General features: G+C 42.3%; 2 protein-coding genes across 2 annotated transcripts in view; one reads left to right on the top strand and one right to left on the bottom strand.

Moving 5' to 3' along the window:
* The first annotated feature begins 4,256 nt into the window (after positions 1–4,256).
* hexim1 (HEXIM P-TEFb complex subunit 1) lies at positions 4,257–6,262 on the top strand. Its single transcript, XM_080043541.1, has one exon. The coding sequence runs from the start codon at positions 4,574–4,576 to the stop codon at positions 5,732–5,734; it is 1,161 nt and encodes a 386-aa protein (XP_079899667.1). The 5' UTR covers positions 4,257–4,573; the 3' UTR covers positions 5,735–6,262.
* Positions 6,263–6,908: 646 nt separating this feature from the next.
* arhgap23a (Rho GTPase activating protein 23a) overlaps positions 6,909–18,001 on the bottom strand; it is a 36,583-nt gene continuing 25,490 nt past the window's right edge. Inside the window, 11 exon segments of the mRNA XM_080044278.1 lie at positions 6,909–11,479; positions 11,598–11,629; positions 13,610–13,703; positions 14,453–14,494; positions 14,616–14,741; positions 14,837–14,926; positions 15,290–15,344; positions 15,346–15,361; positions 15,497–15,575; positions 17,399–17,551; positions 17,664–17,782. Of these exon segments, the coding sequence (XP_079900404.1) occupies positions 10,013–11,479; positions 11,598–11,629; positions 13,610–13,703; positions 14,453–14,494; positions 14,616–14,741; positions 14,837–14,926; positions 15,290–15,344; positions 15,346–15,361; positions 15,497–15,575; positions 17,399–17,551; positions 17,664–17,782 (2,273 nt within the window). The 3' untranslated portion in view covers positions 6,909–10,012.

Raw genomic sequence — 18,001 nt, 5'->3', positions numbered from 1 at the left:
GCTCAGAAGAGAGCGAGTGAGACAGATAGAGACAGCCAAGCGCAACAGTTATTCCTCTTCCACATGTTAAAAAAAAAAAGTCCCTCCCCGACGCGCTTTACGCACGCCCTCACCTCCTTCCATGAACCACACTCTGCACACGAATGATAACTTTTTAAAGTTCCCATAATGCATATCGATATTTGACAAATATGAAATTCTGATTATTCATAAATTATTGAATATTCATTTTGCCATCTCTGTTCACCCTTCATTAAACCTTTGTAGCATATTTTTAATATCATTATCATTATTATATATATGTATATTTTAATTTAAAAACAATTGAGTCTTTTCACCAACATCATGGGTCAAAGCCACACATCATCTTTGACTTTATGACGTTAAGTTAATAGAAAGTTTTAATCTTCCCCAATATTAAAGAATAAACATATCAAAACTTTGTTTTCTAACTTTTTATAGAAAAAGAAGTGTTCACCAAAGTATTGAAACTGAAATATATGGTCATTTCCATCAATTTTGTGCAGTAAGGACACTAGCTTAAGTGGAACATCAATGAATTAATATATATATATATATATATATATATATATATATATATATATATATATATATATATATATATATATATATATATATATATATATATATATATATATATATATATATATATATATATATATATATATTGGCTATATATGATATACATGGACCTAACTGTATTTGTAACTTTTATATACAATCTATGATTTGTACCCACCAGACAGTGGTCATCCTTATACAAACTTTGTATGGTTGTGTGTATATGACCACTGCCTCGTGGGTTTATTCATATGCCACAGCATCCGTGGATATTTTACTTAATTATTTTATATTTTTACAGGTGAGGTTCATAGGACGACGCATGAGAAATGTGTGGTAGAAAGTAGGCTTCACATTATAGGCCTATCATAAGAAATATTTTTTTTTGCAGGGATGATGGATCAAATTAAACGGACACTTATGGCAAAAATACAGCTCTACACATAACTTAATGGAAATGCTCTTAATGACAATATTTTTGGGGGGAATTTGGTAGAAATATTGTCAGTAGTTTGTAGAATAAAACCAAAATGTTCATTCTATTCAAACATATGCCTATAAATAGTAAAACGAGAGACATCGAACATTTGGAATTTCGAGAGATGTGTACTCCCCTTTCTTCCAATTCTCTATGCCAATCAGCTATAGTGCAGCGCCCCCTGTTGGCCATGAAATGAAACTGCAAAACTCTCAAAAACAACAATAAATTCGGTTGAAGTCAAATGAACCATATGCTGCCAGATAGGCTATATGGGCATGCAGTTAATCTAAACTGCAGTTGTATCTAAACGGTGAAGTGCTGTGTAAAGGATCTTATGAATGGAAGGAAAGGTGCCCACAGTAGCACAACACTGGCTGTAAACTTAATTAAGTCTTTGTAATGGAGTTATAACAAAGAGCATAGGGACAGAGCTATGGGCTGCTGGTCCTATCAGGATCATAGATAGTATGGGATAGATAGTACAGGATGAGCAGAGAAAATGTGACCCTACAAACATACACACACACACATACAGACAAGCAGGTTTGATGGTCGGGGGTGGCATTTAATGTACTATTTTTATTTCACTCAGTAATTTCATGCAGTTTAGGCCTAATGTGTCCGTCACACTCTTGAAAATAATAATAATAATATTAAAACCACCAATCTGGACTTTCTGTTCTCGTACAAAATCTAAAAAAGCACAACCCCCCTGTGCTGGGACAAGATGGACAACATCAGTCATTGCTTTCCATTTACACTTCCAAGGCCCCTTGCATAGGCCTATAACAATTTCTATCTTTCATCTCCTTTCAATTGGAGCCACAACCATGTTAGACAGGGTGAGAGATTAAGGCATGCCTACTAATCCTCGCAAGCTGTGATCTATGCAGGAGACAGCTTTGGTTCTGTGGCTGCAACGCTCCTCCATTGGAGAATACAGGAACCCCTTGGTAGGATTTCTCAATCTCTGTGGTCATTAGGTTTCATATTAACCCGAACGTGTCACCTCTTCCTCAAAGGATTCCCAGCTCAGCTTGCCTCTTTGCCCAGAGCTGAAACTCTGCCTGCCTTGCTTCTATTAGTAGTAACAGTAGGCCTGTGTTGTTTGCAACCCTTGGACTCCCAAGTCTTTACCAGCAGTGTGAGGAGAGACCCACACACCATAAGAGGCAACAGACTGAATCTTTTACATTAGTACAAATAAAATGCTTTGTGTGAACTGTGGAGAAACAAGCTACATGCTATGTGGTAGCAGCCTATAGTGAAACATGCAAATATGAATTCAGTGCATTGAGTTACTTGTATAGTTAACTGGGAGTATTCATTCCAATAGTATGTTTTAAAAAAAGTGCAATAAAACAATAAAAAAGCAATGATGTAGGTCTATGGGTATAGGCTATACTCCATTAAAAGGTTTAGCCTATGTGTATTTATTTTGAGCCTACATAAACAATAACTAATTCCACCAGTTTATTGAACAGAAACCAACCATAGTTCTGAAGAGATTTTATTGAGAATGTATTTGTAGATTATGCTAGCGGGTAAAGCAAACGACCAGCAAAATAAAGGAAAAGCTTCAATGCTGCCTTGCCAGATTGGTGCCGTCTACTTCCTGAAACTTAAGTAGTTCCTCGAGGGGTTCACTGTCACATATTAAACACGAACAAAGGCTGTTTTCTTATATTTGAAGTGTTGCTGGTTCCTGATAAATGCCATTGGTGAGTGATGTATAGAGCGCAAATGTTAAAAATACTGAATCCTATCTCTATAGTGGGAAGCTCACAAGGTGAATATTATGTCCCAGCAGTTACACCAAGCCCAGATAAACACATTGGCCTAGTTAGCAGGCGGCTAATGTTAGCGTCCAATATGGCTTGTTTTGTTTGTTTACTTTGTTGCATCTATATCGACAAAAAGATAAAAAGGACACGTTTGGTTTTGAAACACTTCGACCGCTTATGGTTTATCAGTTAGCATTAGCAAGCTTGAACTACACTATTGTGTCGGTTCTGTTGGTCCTAGCGACTAATAATTTGCTATGAAATGTTTAAATGTCAGATATATACGAATTCATTTTGGTTTCAGTGCGTATGGGTACACACTTTATACTTTTATGTCGTGTAGTTTGGGAGCAAAACCGCGTTCACATTTGGCTAACGCTAGCTAGCTTATCTTTAGCTGTTAACTCGAGACAACAGCGTGGAGACTAGCACTGCAAACATATATGAACATTTGTTTTGCGCAGAACTACTCGGAAAACATCTCCAGCGAACCCCGTCCACTAGAAAAAGCCTTGTTGAGTGCGTGTGATCGACTGACCCACCCTTTAACAACGAAGGGCTTGTAGCTGTGCTCACGGCGGCAGCTCGACTGTAAATGTCGTTTGTTTACGCTGATTCCACACTTGCCCCGAGCCCCTGCCCCCACAACGTATCACTCCGCACAACACACGGACTATTCAAACTGAAACATTTAATGACCAAACCGGCACCAAAAGGACGCCTTTAATCCCACTAAACACGATAAATTCTAGAAGTTTGAGAAAGAGCTTGTTTTACGAAATTGCTTACATGAACATTCAAAACGGACTAGTTTCCGCTAGAGGCTTCTTTCATTTTGCCTCAAATAAAGGAGGGTTTTATTTAATTGTAAACTCTGCATTTGACTGTTTGATCCACCAATACAAATTAAACCCCATAATCTTATAAGTAAATACTGTTAAGGAATTATATTTATAATATAATGCTATTATAAAGTACTGAAATTAACTTCCATTACCTGTCTTTTAACCGTGACCCCCACATTTGTAGATGGTATCGACCATGAAAATGCCCCGGACTGCTTTCTTGGTGTGGGCTACGTATTTGTGATTGACTATCAAACAGTCCAATCAGAAAATACTTTAAGCTTAGCAACAGCAAAGTTACCATCTTGTCCAATCAGCATCGAGATGGGTGGGACTTATCGTGCTCATGATTCTACCATCTGATTGGTTGATACACGGGTCAGTTATGGTGGGCTTGTGGACTGTGTAGTTTGCTGTGGGACCTCCGCAGGCGCTTAGCTGACAATTAAAACCACATGTCCCATAATCCAACTGGCGTCACAAGCAGCAGCATGCGCACGGCTAGAGGCGGAGCTGGTATATAAACACGAGCTCCCTCTTCTTGAGCAGCACACTGGACACTGTTGTAACGGTGAGACGTCGTCCCCGAGTGAACGACAGCCCTGACAGCATCGAAACAGTTAATGGTAGTTAGCGACAGTTGCTCTGACAAACCCTTGGAGGAGTAACAAGTGTTTATTATTCAGAAGTTTACGAGAGTTTAATTTCAAACGTTCGAACTCGAACTTTCTTTAGTGACACCGCTTCATTCTGGAATACGAATATTTTCGTTCAAATTAACTTTAACATCTTTTAACTAACTTTTGAAGCTCAGTTTTAAAGAGCGTGAACATGATTTGAAATGCGCTGAAAAAGTACAGCCATCGGATCGGATCATCAGGATGACAGAACCAAGGGAGCAGCAGACCCACCATCACCTGAAAACTTCAGGCAGCCCATCAGGTGGGAGCAGCGGAGACGCGTTGGAGCATCTCCCAGCGCGCAACCGTGGAACGCCAGAGAATGGCGACAGGGGGCGCCAGAGAGAGCTGAAGTGGCGGCAGCAGCAGAGGCAGCGCGCGGAGAACTGCGAGGATATCAACACAGACAAGTTATGGCAAGTGAAAGGCGGACAGAGGGGGGTGTGCCCTGCCTTAACAGCCGGAAACGATGTCCTAAAGTGCACGATTGCAACGCAGTCTCGTCAGAAAAACGACGTGCGTGCAGCCGGAGACGGCAACCACAACAGCACACATCAGCAGGGGGAAAACGGAGAAGGCAGACCACCACTGGAGGAGCCTTTCAACCAGGTGCAAGAGGAGAGTTTGCAGGTCGACTCCGACACTGGCTTTGACCCGCGTCTGGGCAGGAAGAGGCACAGGCGCAGGAACCACAAGAAGAAGCGCGCCTGGAAGCCTTACTACAAACTTTCCTGGGAGGAGAGGAAAGCCCTGGAGGAGAAGGAGACGGCCAGGGCTTCCCGGCTGAGAGAGGAGATGTTCGCCAAGGGGCTTCCAGTGGCGCCCTACAACACCACTCAATTCCTGATGGACGAGCACGACCGAGAAGAGCCCGATCTCAACACTGAAAGCGGGGTAAGGCGACCCTCGGGAGTGGGCATCCGTATAGAGGACACGGGCAGCGAGGAAGAGTTTTGCGACCATGAGGAAGAGGACGATGACGATGGAAGCGGCGGAGGCAGCGACGGCATCGGGAGGCCAGGGAACGCAGGTGGGGAGTTTCTCCAGAGAGACTTTTCCGAGACCTACGAGATGTACCATGTCGAGAGCCTGCAGAATATGACCAAGCAGGAGCTGGTGCAGGAGTACCTGGAGCTGGAGAAGTGCATGTCTCGTCTGGAGGAGGAGAACAACCGACTGAGGAGCGCCGCCGTCCCTCCCGTGGTGCCGGAGCCCGGTGGGGTTGTTAAGGTGGAAAGCCCCGTGGACCGGTTCAAGGAATTGGAAATGGAACTGGAGAGACTGAGGGCCCAAAACATGGAGCTCCTCCTGCAGAACCAGCCCAGCAACGACAACAGGGGCCCGGTACCCGCCACCAATTAAAAGGACACAATCCAAGTTGAGAAAAGGTAAACAAACAAAACAAAAAAACATGATGGGACTGCTGCATTTTTTAAAAAACATTTGTCATATTTTTTCTGTAATCAGTCAGTCATGTGGACGAGGACGAGGTCCTTTGCATTGTGATGCAATTTACTTGACGTTTCTTTTCTATAAACTGTTAAGGGTGTCCTGTTAATATTTTTTTTTCAAGAATAAATGTAAATATTTCAAAAAGTTAAATTCTTTTTATAAAGAGAATGTATGACTATACGAGAATACGTTGTTCGTTTCCCTGATCAACTTCGTAGTATGTACCCATTAACTTAATATACTGTTCCGTTTTTTGAATTTTACAGACATATGTTGCATTTTTCTTTTCCCGGAATAAAATCATAAACAAATGAAGTACAGTTAATTTGGGCCAGTTTGGCAAAAGACCGTGTTGCAAGAAGTAAATTCCAGTGTGAACGTTTTAACAGTTGTGTGTTGACATAAGTTCAAATAAAAAATAAATAAATTCTGCTGTCATGTGTTGTAAAGCCTCTAAAAAAGCACAGGAAATGTCTCATATTTGTTACAGTGTTGTTGTAGGCCTACTGTATGCGGCTTTTTCTTTTTTGACAACATAATAATCACAAAGCCTTCGTTGTGAGGATCCTGAAATGGGCCAGACAGACGACATCTTTTCAGAAGTGGGGGGATGGGATATGATGGGAGATGCTCTTTTCATGAAGGTTAACCAACTCGGAGTTACATCTATTGGTAATATTTTGGAAGCAGGAATGCAAAATGGGTTTATTTGAAACATTAAGTTAACGAGAAGTGTTTTATAAACCAATTAATACACATAGCATTTACTAAAGCTTTATTGTTAGGCAGAAAAGACCCTGAGTTAGGCTATATATTTGCTATGTTTAAGCTAATTTTAACAAAATGCATAAATATTTAGCTCTTCATATAAGTTAAAAATGCAGATTCAAAGTAGTTTTAGCTGAAGTTTCCTTCATGTGTAGAAAGGATCAGTGCCTGAGCCCTGGAGAGACATTACCCACCCGCAGCCACCAGATGGCGCCATTCAGCTCATATTTTAAAGTCGACCCACACACACACACACCTAGCCAAGTAGAAAAAACAAACACACCTGTAAACATACGTGTTTTTTTGTTGTGTTTTGAACATAGTTCTGTTTTTATTTACATCATATAACCTTGCTTTAAAGCACACAGCCACGGGGGGTGAGGGGGGAAATAGTTTCAGGTGGACAGCCTTTTTAAGTCCAGTCATTTTTCATATTAGTTATACTCAAAAAGCAATTCCAAATGTACACAATACAATATGTTACATAGTAAGATAGTATGTACAAAAAGATCATTTCTTTAAAATACAACAAATGATAGACATCAGGTGAATCACATTTCAGACGACACAAACCAAGTTGAGTTTTTTTCCTTTCTGATGGGCTGTTCATTCATCTCATAGGAAACTGAATGCTGTTTAACATGACCTAATAATGGATTTTTTTCGGGTATAGGGCTCGTTTTAAGTGTACCATATTCACACAGTCTATATCGAGAGATATCGAGAGAGATGACCTGGGTTCATTAAGAAAAAAGCAGCTGAGAGAATAGGCTACCACGCCTCCTCCCTCAATGCAGCGTGGGTAATAGCTGTTAACGCCTCTGTTAAAGTCAGAGAGAGTGCATAGACATATCCTTGGCTTGAAGTGTGCTTCTGTCTATTCTTTACAGCTCAGTTAGACAGCTCCTATTATAATGTATGTACACATCTTTGGGGTCTTTAGTTTATACCGTCATCAGCCACTGGAGAGGAGGGAGAAGACCCAGGAACGACAACAAAAGGAAACGGAAAAGATAAAAACCGACCATGGCACTGCAGAACAAAAAACACATTCCAGAAAATCAGGCACTTTGTAGAACAAATCTTTGAGGTAAGACGAGCCTATATAAATTATGGTTTACTACTATTATTATTATTATTTCTTCTTCTCACTGGGTGACTTGGTCAGGTGAACAAAAAAAAGCCAGTGGGAAGTGTGTGTGTGCACCTCCTGTTTGTGTTATTTACTATGTGATGGCAAATTGCTTCCACAGCCAAGAACAATGGATTCACTTCTGCGTTTTTCATTTCCTTTTAATGTACCGTTCCACACCAAGTCAGGGAGGATTTATTAGGGGCCGGTTGGCCTCATGGAACACTCCTCGTCACGGTTTACCCCTAGAGGTCATGGAAGTGATGTAAAAACACACAGAGATCCCAGCCGACACAGGTGGAAATGTAGCCGTTTGTATGCACTGCACAATATCTTGATAGCCTATTCAACACTGTTATGCTTCTACCCTTTGTCAGTCGTACAAGAGGAGAACACACTTTTGCTGGAGCTCAGTAAATACACAGTCGATCTGTGGAGAAATCCCAGACATGAATAACAAAACAAACAAGGTTTAGCCATCACAGTGTGGCGCTGAGCTGCCTGGAAAACTGCCCCATGTAATATAAGAATAACCAGATTGCATTTTATTCTATCTCCTGCTACTCTGCAGTGTTACCCAGATAGATTTGTGTATGTCAATGCAAACTTAGCTGGAAATTAAAGTCACCCAACATTAATTGATAAAGGTTTTCCTGCACAGAGCTAAGAATCAGAGAAGAAGGCCATCTATGAGGAAATAAGGAACAGGTTTTAGTCATGTTTCGTCTTGTCTCCTTTCGAACAGGTACACGAAAAGAGGTGAAATCACAATAAAAGTTTTTTTTACTTTAATACAAAATATATATAATATATATATATTGAATATAAAACAAAAAAAGGAATATATTAAGGGAAACATTTCAAGTAACATCTTGAAAGAAATGACTGTGCACTCGTACGCACTTTTTGTAAACCATAAAAAAAGGAACTAAAAAAAGTAAAAACACATGTGATGACATAATATTTATATTTACAAAGGTTAACTTAACAAGGCTTTGTACAAATGTTACAAAATTCTTCAACACAAACACCTGCACACGCTCGGACATGATCACAAATATTGTTGCGCAAACACACACATACGTAGATATTATTAAAACGTAGAGAGAGACGAGGGAGTTTTGTCTTGTTTGTAAATGTGTTGTTAGGAGAATAAATGAGTGGATTACAGTGTGTGTGGTCTAAGGAGGAAGACTGATATTTAAAAAATCTGTTGAAATGGTTTAAAACTGACCAATTAATATCTTATAAAAGTGTCAGTGACTTTGAGTCTTTAGCTTGAGGGAAATGTTCTAAAAGTTACCGTTAAACCTCTATTTTGATAAAAAGCACCATTTTCTCAAGGACCAGAGGGAGTTTTTTTTGCATTTCAGCATCCTTCTCTTCTCTTCTCTCTGGTCGATTTTAATGTGTGTCGTCTGCGAGACAGGCAGAACGGTCGAGGAGGCGGGAAGGATGCTCTCCTATAACCCCAATGATATATCTTGGCTGTAACGTGGATCTTAACGAGGTCTGTTTGTGTCTCTGTCCTATTCCTCTTTATTATTTCTATAAAAGCACACATATAGAAAAAAAAACACAAAAACTTTGGCAACACTGGAATGCCCCTTGCCATGCAAATGGAGCTCATCGCAAAATAAATTTAAAAAAGTTGACCTGTTTCTTGGTACTCTGTGCTGCACCTGACAACTATCACTGTAAAAATGAAAAAGTTAGGAAAACTTACATTTTCAAGGCAACTTTCTTCACTAGATTTTAAACTAAGACCCTTAAGTTTTAAGGAAAATGGATTACATTTGAGACAAACTTTTTATCTTTTATTTTATTCATTATAAAAAAAAAGTTGTGCAAGTTATTCTTTTTTTGTTCAGAGTTTTACAGACAGCTTAACACTGTTTACATGTTTAAATCAACATTTCTTTTTGAACTTGGTTTTGCTTGTTATCTGTATGACAGATAATTAATTGGCACAACTGTTATTATTCTTAGTATTCAAAACTCTAAATCCTAAATTTGTTTCAATACATATGAAAGTACATTGTCATTACATATGAATGATATGTTATCTCAACAGAAGATAATTATTTGGCTTAAGGCCATTTTCCTTAAAACTTAAAAGTTTTCAGGAAAACTAAAAAATCTAGTGCAGACAGTTGCCTTCAAATGTTTTAGTTTTCCCGAGGTTTTGAATTTTTATAGTGTAACCAGCACCCTGTTCATGCTGCTGCCGGTCTACTGACCTGCAGGGGGTCAGCTTGAGTTAAGGGTGTGGGTCAGCTGTATGGGTGTCACAGGTACTGGTGGAATCTAGAGGTGGGTGCTTGACGTGTGGCCGGTGATTGGTCGAGCCCGTCCGCATCCCGAGGCAGCCCTGGTGTTTTGACCTGGTTCTGAGGGGACATGGGGAAGTCATTGACAGTCATTGTGGGTCTCTTTTCGGACGTCTCGGTCGGGGAGGCTACCACGGTGTGCCGGCGCCAGGCCCGCCTCTTCCTCCGCGTCTCGGGCGACAGCGGCTTCCTCAGCCCCACGCTGCGCAGGTCGTCGGCCGAGCCCAGCAAGCGAGCCCGCACCTGGTCCGCCAGAGACCTGGGGCCTCCTCCAGGGCCGGTGGGGGTGAAGGAGGCCGCCTCACTGGGGGGCAGGGAGGGCTTGGGCCTGGCCGGGCGCAGGCTCTCCTGGCTGCTCGCAGAGGAAGGGTTGGTTCTGGAAGTGTCTCTCCGCACTCTAATGGGCGCACCATCTGTACCAGAACCCGAACCGGACCTGTCGCCCTGGGAAACAACGGCCCCTACCCCAGACAGCTCCAACAGGTCCATGGAGCGAGCCTTGGCCTTGTCCGACTTCATCTTCTTGCGGGCCAGCGTGTCGCATTGGATCAGCTTGTGGGAGTTGAAGGACGGCCGCGAGTGCAGTCTGTGATTGGTGGAGGAGGAGGAGGAGGAGGGCGTGGTGGAGCGTGCCCCTCCCTCGCTCCTCTCTGCAGTGGTGGGCTCCGGGGTCTGTGTGAGAGATGTGGGCGGGGCCTGGAGGTTGGTGGGCGAGAGAACTGGGGATTTGTAATGTGTGTAAAGGAAGCTGCGCGGGGTGCCTGGCGGCTGCTGCTGTGTGTCTGCGGGCGGCGTGGCCGGGTGTTTGTCTGGTCTCTCCTGGGTCAGGGAGCGCGATGCGAAGCCGCTCTCGTTGTCCGTCTCGCTCACCAGCTCACTGTTCTCGTCGTCTGCGTCGTCGCCCCGCCCCTCTGAGCCCAGGCTCCGCCCCAACGTGGAGAGAGTGGAGTAACCCGACACGATGGAGCGAGCGTCCTCTGGAGCTCTCTTCACATGCGCCCGCACCACCACTACCTCCTCCTCCTCCTGTAACAAGATGGCTGCCTGTCTCACTCCAGCCTCCTCTACCTCTTTACAGGGAACCACCGTCGACACAGGCTCCTGTACCATTTCTGCCTTCACTTTTCCGCTTTCTACAACTTCCTGGTCTTCCTCTTCCTCCTCTCCTTCCTCTTCCTCCTCTTCGTCCTCCTCTCCCTCGGCTCGCGGTGCAGTGTCTCCTCTCGCGGGCGCCTCTGTCCCCTCCCCCTCCCCAGCCCCCAGAAGTCCAGCTTTGATTGGCTCGTGCTCCGAGTCGTCGTCGGTGCTGCTGCCCACGCGGCGCCCGTTGTGGCGTTTCCTGCGCTTGCGGCCCGTAACGGCTGACATGATGGACAGAGCCAGGAAGTCCTTGGCTCCGAGGTCTTTCTTTGAGCCCCACGACCCCTGGAAAAAAGGGGAAAAAAATTACTGTGACAATGTCATACATTATGTTTGATATCTAATAACGGATGGTCGTACGACTGGAACAGCTAAACCTTGTACCATTAGAGGAAGGTTTTACCTTTGATTTAGCTGAGTCACTGTTGGTTGAGTCTGGGGAAAAGAGAATAAAAACATCAGCGGGTCAGAACCATTGAAGTTGACAAAAGGCCAGAGAAGTCATGGTGGAGGGCACAGAGGCAGTTGGTGCGATCATATTTTTTTAAAGGACAAATCTACACTGTATGACAGAAAATGAGTTGGCACAACTGCTATTTTTTTAGTTGGCCTCAAAATTCAAATATCTAGTTGCCTTGCAATTTTAAGTTTTCCTAATTTCTTTATTTATACAGTGTTCAATAAATCACAGCAATCTGCTACTGCACTGCTTTATGGGATGACGCTTTAAAGACTGTTAATGGGAAAACACCTGTTGTGACATCATAATTGATTGACGGACCACAACATACTCTGAAGTTACTCTGTGTAGTGAGCAGCAGTTTGTATTAATTGAAAAATAAAACGATAACTATGAGACAAATTCTCCTCTACCTAATCTTCCTCTGTGCCCTCGGACCCTTTGACAGACAATGTAACAACACCAATGTGCACACTGGAGTATGTGGAGGAGAGAGACAAATGATTGGGTAAGCAGGGGTTTTGGTGTAGGAGAAATTTGAATTGAATTAGGGAAAACCACGGCACACAACAATGACATCACAGAAAAAACAACTGATGACATCGTCCAGAGAAAGAAGCGTAGGCAGAAATGATTTTGAGTCGACGATAAAATCACATTCCCTCACAAACACAGACACACAGGTACAGGATGAAAGCCCTTATTCTGTCTTCCACAAGTAGTTTATCAATCTAGATCTTTTGAGTTGGTGGCTTATTTGAGGGTCTCTAGATGGAATTACTTCTCATGTACAAACAACAACAACAATAGTAAAACCAATTATTTTGTGTGCTGCTTCCAGTCAGTGTTGTTGATGTTATGCCTTTTAGAGAAAAATCAATCAGAGTACTATAAGGTCAGCTAAGGATAAAAAAAATCAAACAAATATTGACATGTGAGGCATGTTCAGGCACAGACAGTCCTGACAGGCCTATTACTACTAGTCCTGAACCAATATTTTGAAGAAGTGAATCAGCATAAACACATAAACTTGATTCAAATAAATCCATCTCTTCTATCGTCATTGGCATGGAGGGTCAGAAATGGCGCCATCTAGAGTTGATGAGAGCACTATACTGACTGAAACTGCCTGTAGGACGAGTGGAACCACCAGTGACGGGCCACACTTTACATTCAAGTGTCAGACACAGCAGCTCTAACAGGCAAAGAGCGAACCTGACACTGGGGGGCACAAGCTGACTTTAAGGACGGTAATGGAGACCAGGGAGACACAAACCATCACCATCACCATCACTAACACTCTCTCACCCACCCACACATTATTTCACTTTCACAATATGATGCACTGACTCGGTTGCACACACACACACACACACGCACACGCACACACATACACGCACACACACACGTATTGCCAGGGGAGTTCCCATCCTACCGCAGTGGCTGCTCCACAGGCTCAGCTAAGAGAAGGAAATGCAGAAATGTACAGAGAAAGTGAAAGATGAGCAAATGTGTCAGGGGGGAGAAAAAGAGGTCAGCAGTAAAGAGAGAAGTATAGGCACGCTATCAAACACAGAAAACACTCCAATTGATAACGGATGCAGAGGAAATCTCAATCAAGCCTCATAGTTCCTTTTGTTTAGTTTTTTGTTTCTAAAAAGATCAATCTGAAGTCATTTAGTGTTATAGAATCGAAGATATATATACAGTATATCCATTGGAAAAAGGAGTCATTTGCCAAAATCTTCTTCAGATTTGACCAAACTCGTTTTATTCATAATTAAGTTGACTGTATTTGTAATCATCATGACACACTAGTCGGGAATTTTCCTACTTCCAGCTTCAAACAGCAACAGCATTCTTTTCTTTTTACTCAGCTACAACGTTTGCTATTGGTTGGTACTTTGGTCAGAGCTGGCACATGATTGGCTGAGAGTGACGCAGTGAGTTCTCACCTGAGGCCTCCCCGAGCAGACCGGTCCTGCCGATGTTGGAGAGCAGGTGGTCGATGTTGGGGGCCGGCTGCACATCCTCAGTGTCAACCGGCGTCTGGATGAAGCAAACAACAATGTTCAATTATACAATGAAAGGCACTGATTTACTGCCACTTTAAATGCATTAAAAAGCATTTTTTGTATCAGAACGTGTTTGTGTTAAGAGTATCAGTGCTCTTAATCACAAAGCCAAAGACTACCAGATCAAATTTACAAAGCACTGTATTTGCAGTAAGTGTCATCTTGCAAACAGCATAATCATTTCCATTGTATGGTCAAAAGACCAAGATCACAATTCAATCAATCTTCAACTTCAATGCTAATTAGCTGAATTATGTTAACGTCAGAGTGCAGGCTAATGAGGGATGATTAGCCAGCATTTGTCTCAGATCTGGGCCGAAAAATATATGATCAATTCACAAAATTACAAGTTATGTGCAAACGAGAGATTTTTTTTAAAAATTGCTGTGCTACAATCCATTGAATGTCACTTCCTTTTAGGATCCTGACATACTTTTACTTTTATTTTGTCAAAGGTGAGAGAGTGGAAGATTTTTTTTGCTTGAGAAAAATATAATACCTCATAACTTCTGTCCAAATAGAGATCCTGAGCTTTTACTACATAATTGAAGTCACACACAAATAAGGAAAGATGAAATTGCGAGTCTCAGAGCTCCTGAACGACCTCAGCTAAAACACTGAATAACTAAATAAACAAACGAATAATATATTTAAATAGGCTAATTAATAGTCTAATAAAGCTTTATTGTCCCCTGCTATAAAACAGGAACACAGGGAGTGTACCTTTTCATCCTTGTCCTGCTCTTCAGCGAAAAACCAGTTACACTACGAGAAAGACAGAGCAAAATAATTAGCATGATGATGAGTATTAGTCATTTGTGTGTGTATAAATGTGTGTGTGGGTGTGTGTGTGTGTGTGTGTGTGTGTGTGTGTGGCATCTCTCACATGTTGGATGAGCGTCTCCACTATCTTGTAGCGGTCAGGCATGTGTGTGACCATATCTTTCATGTTGTCTTCAGACGTCCGAACCAGAGTCGGCCCGAAAACCAGAGCTAGATTACGAGGCTCCATCTGCACACACACACAAAGAGAAAAGAACATTAACACCAAAAGATACTACATGTTAACATTTTCATAACATACATTCATCAAACTTCCTTCCGCACCTTGTTTTTATCGCAGGCATCGGCTACAGTCTTCAGGTGAACGACCAGGAATTTGAGAGTGTGGTAATAATAATCTGGGAGGTCTCGGATCTGTGGAGGAGAAACCAGAGGAATGACAACACTGATAAACCAGTTCATCCTGCCGCGCACACACACACACACACGCGCGCACACACACACACACACACACACACACACACACACACACACACACACACACACACACACACACACACACACACACACACACACACACACACACACACACACACACACACACACACACACACACACACACACACACACACACACACACACACACACACACACACACACACACACACACACACACACACACACACACACACACACACACACACACACACACACACTAGCTAAATAGCAAAATGATTCATTTGGATTTCACTCATGAATAAAGAACAAAACACCAACCAGTTTCTTCATTGTCTTTAGTCTCTCTGATGTAGTGTCCAACCGATTGGCGTCTGAAGTCGTTGTACTTGTCTGTAGAGATATTTTTGAATTATTAAAAATACACATGTGGTGTGACCTGGTTTGATATGAATGCATGTGGCAGCGTGAGAAGGTGGTCTGGGTATGTGTGATGGATTGTGCGAGTCCCGACATGTTTGGACTCACCGTTGGTGAAGAGCGGCTCTGGGAGTTTCCTGAAGAAGGATTTGAGTAAACTGCTGACCACGTTGAGATCCTGCCACTTCTGTAGGACGGCAGAAAAGACACAACAAGAGTCAAGGGATTATAATGCTTAACCATGTGCAAATGAATCCATCTGTAGTAATCATTTAAAGTTAAAGGAGAAGTTAATTATATATTTTTAGTTAATATATGTGTAAAATCACTATATATTCATACAGCAATCACTTAAATGATCTGCACAGTTCATAACACAGGTCCTCCAGTCATTCAGCTTTACAGTAATTTCCAGATAAAATAGTTCTCCATTAAAGCTGGGGTAGAGGATTTGGGGAGAAAATGGCAGTTGGGATAGAGATTCGAATCCAAATAGGGAGACCGGGGTAAGTAGGCACAATGTTTACTCTAGTGAGAATTGCTCATCACCTAAACATCTTTCAACAGTCATTCCTACATTAAATTTAAGCTTAAGGTGTTGGCTTGAAATGTGAACCCCTCACTTTTACTGACTTATTGTAATAAAGAAGAAATTTACCATCAAATACACTCTAACACATTGTGACAACCAACCCCATCAAGGGGTCAGTTGTCACACACTATGGGGTTGTTTGTCACAATGTTATCTTTATGGGAAAAATCTTAAAAAGAAGGCAAGAAAGCAGAACTGCATTTGAAAGTTTAATTTCATTGTCACGTTGAAAAATTGGCCTACATAACTTAAAACACAAAATGAGCAAGGAATTAACAAAAAGGAAATCCATATTAAGACCAACCTACTGTATGTAACAACATAAAGAACAAAACAAATAGGTCTAACAATAATAGCCTACTCAACTAGGATACACACATTCACTATCTGAGTTACAGTGATGGCAAATGTAGGGTCTGCTCACTCTAACTAAGCAGAGATTGTGTGCCCACTGGTTGCACATACAACACTTCTCCCTTAACTCCCCTGAACGGGTGCTGGATAACGTTTCCATACAAACCAAACACAAACTATCCTCTTCATCTGATGAAGATTCCTCCTCCTGTCTCTTTCTCTTCTGTTTCTTCTTCCCCAGCTGGGGTGGAGTGCACTGGGGTGCAGTAGCCTTGGCAACTGGTCTAGTTTGGGATGCACTGGGTCGTTTTGATTTTGTTGCCCCTTTTCTCTTTTGCATGCTAGCTGCCTTTCCTGCTCAATTCTCTCCTTCTCTGGGGTGTCAGTGAGGATACAGCTTGACATTTTATTTTGTTATTGGGTTCCTTTCCCGGCTGCACCCTTTGGATAACATGTGACAACCAACCCCCCAAAAAATGTGACGACCAACCCCAACTGGAATTTCTTGCTAGCATCAAGGCCAACAACCATCTGACAACTAATTAGCTTGCTAAAACAATCTAAACTATAGCTTACCCTTCACACATTTTTAGGGTAACAAGTGTTTTGTTATAAACCCATTGTGTAAAAGCCTAGAAGAAAAATACTGAGGAGCTAAATATTTTCAATTTGACATGAAAAACACTAACAGTCCTCTCACCTCAAATGCAGCAGTCTAACTCCAAGGAAGACTATGTAGGTGACCTCTGATCCCAGTTGTGGATATTTACATACCAAAATTTAACAGACAGCGCCTTCTGGTTCCGAGATATAACGATTGTGACAACCTACCCGTGTGACAAATTACCCCGTTCTCCCCTACCTCAACCGCTCCACTTGTTCTCTTTGGTCCCTCCCCTATGGTCCCAACAGCCAATAAGAACAGAGAATCGGAGCCTCGCTCTGATTGGTCAAAGTGTACAGCTCATGTTAACTTTGACCAATCAGAAATCACATACCCCAGCTTTAAGTGCGGACATATTATGTTGCTCCTATATACAAGTCTATATGGTTTTTCTACTCACCTCTTCTTCAGGGTTGATGTCCACGCCTTTGTTGAGCTGATCCTGGAGCAGCGACACCATGGCGTTGTTGCCGGGCACCCTGTATATCCCTGTGTATTCCAGACCCATGTCCTCCACCAGGCCACAGCAGATCTCCACGATCAATGGGATGAACTGAGATGAGACACAGGCAGAATGTTATCACCAAATAAATAAAACCCTCAGAAGTCATAAACATCTGTTTCAATGCCCTTGGGTTAAGTCAGAGGAGGTTGTTGAGGCTGACCTTGTTTTTTACTCCCGGCTGACAGTCCTCCAACCTCACGCCGAAAGCTTTAGGCCCCGCCTTCTTGGACTTCTTCATGATGTTGATTCCCCACGGAGACTTTGGCGGGCCGCTCTCATCTACAGACACAGACAGTGAGTAAGTAAGTAAGACTTCACTGTTTGACACAGATCCTCAAATTTGCTTTTGGGTTAACCCCTGTCCTTTTGGGTTAACCCAAATTGTGGTTTAATTAATACGAAAATTATACCGTTGCCAGTTTTGGGCGGTTTGAATGTATAGCAATGATGGTAACTTTACAAAAAGAGTTAATGTGTAGCTGACTGTGTGCTTCAGTC

This window comes from Ammodytes marinus (genome assembly GCF_949987685.1).
Source record: "Ammodytes marinus genome assembly, chromosome: 16".
NCBI classification, from domain to species: domain Eukaryota; kingdom Metazoa; phylum Chordata; class Actinopteri; order Uranoscopiformes; family Ammodytidae; genus Ammodytes; species Ammodytes marinus.
The sequence above is the reverse complement of the archived record's forward strand: the minus strand, read 5'-3'. Positions and strand labels throughout refer to the sequence as shown.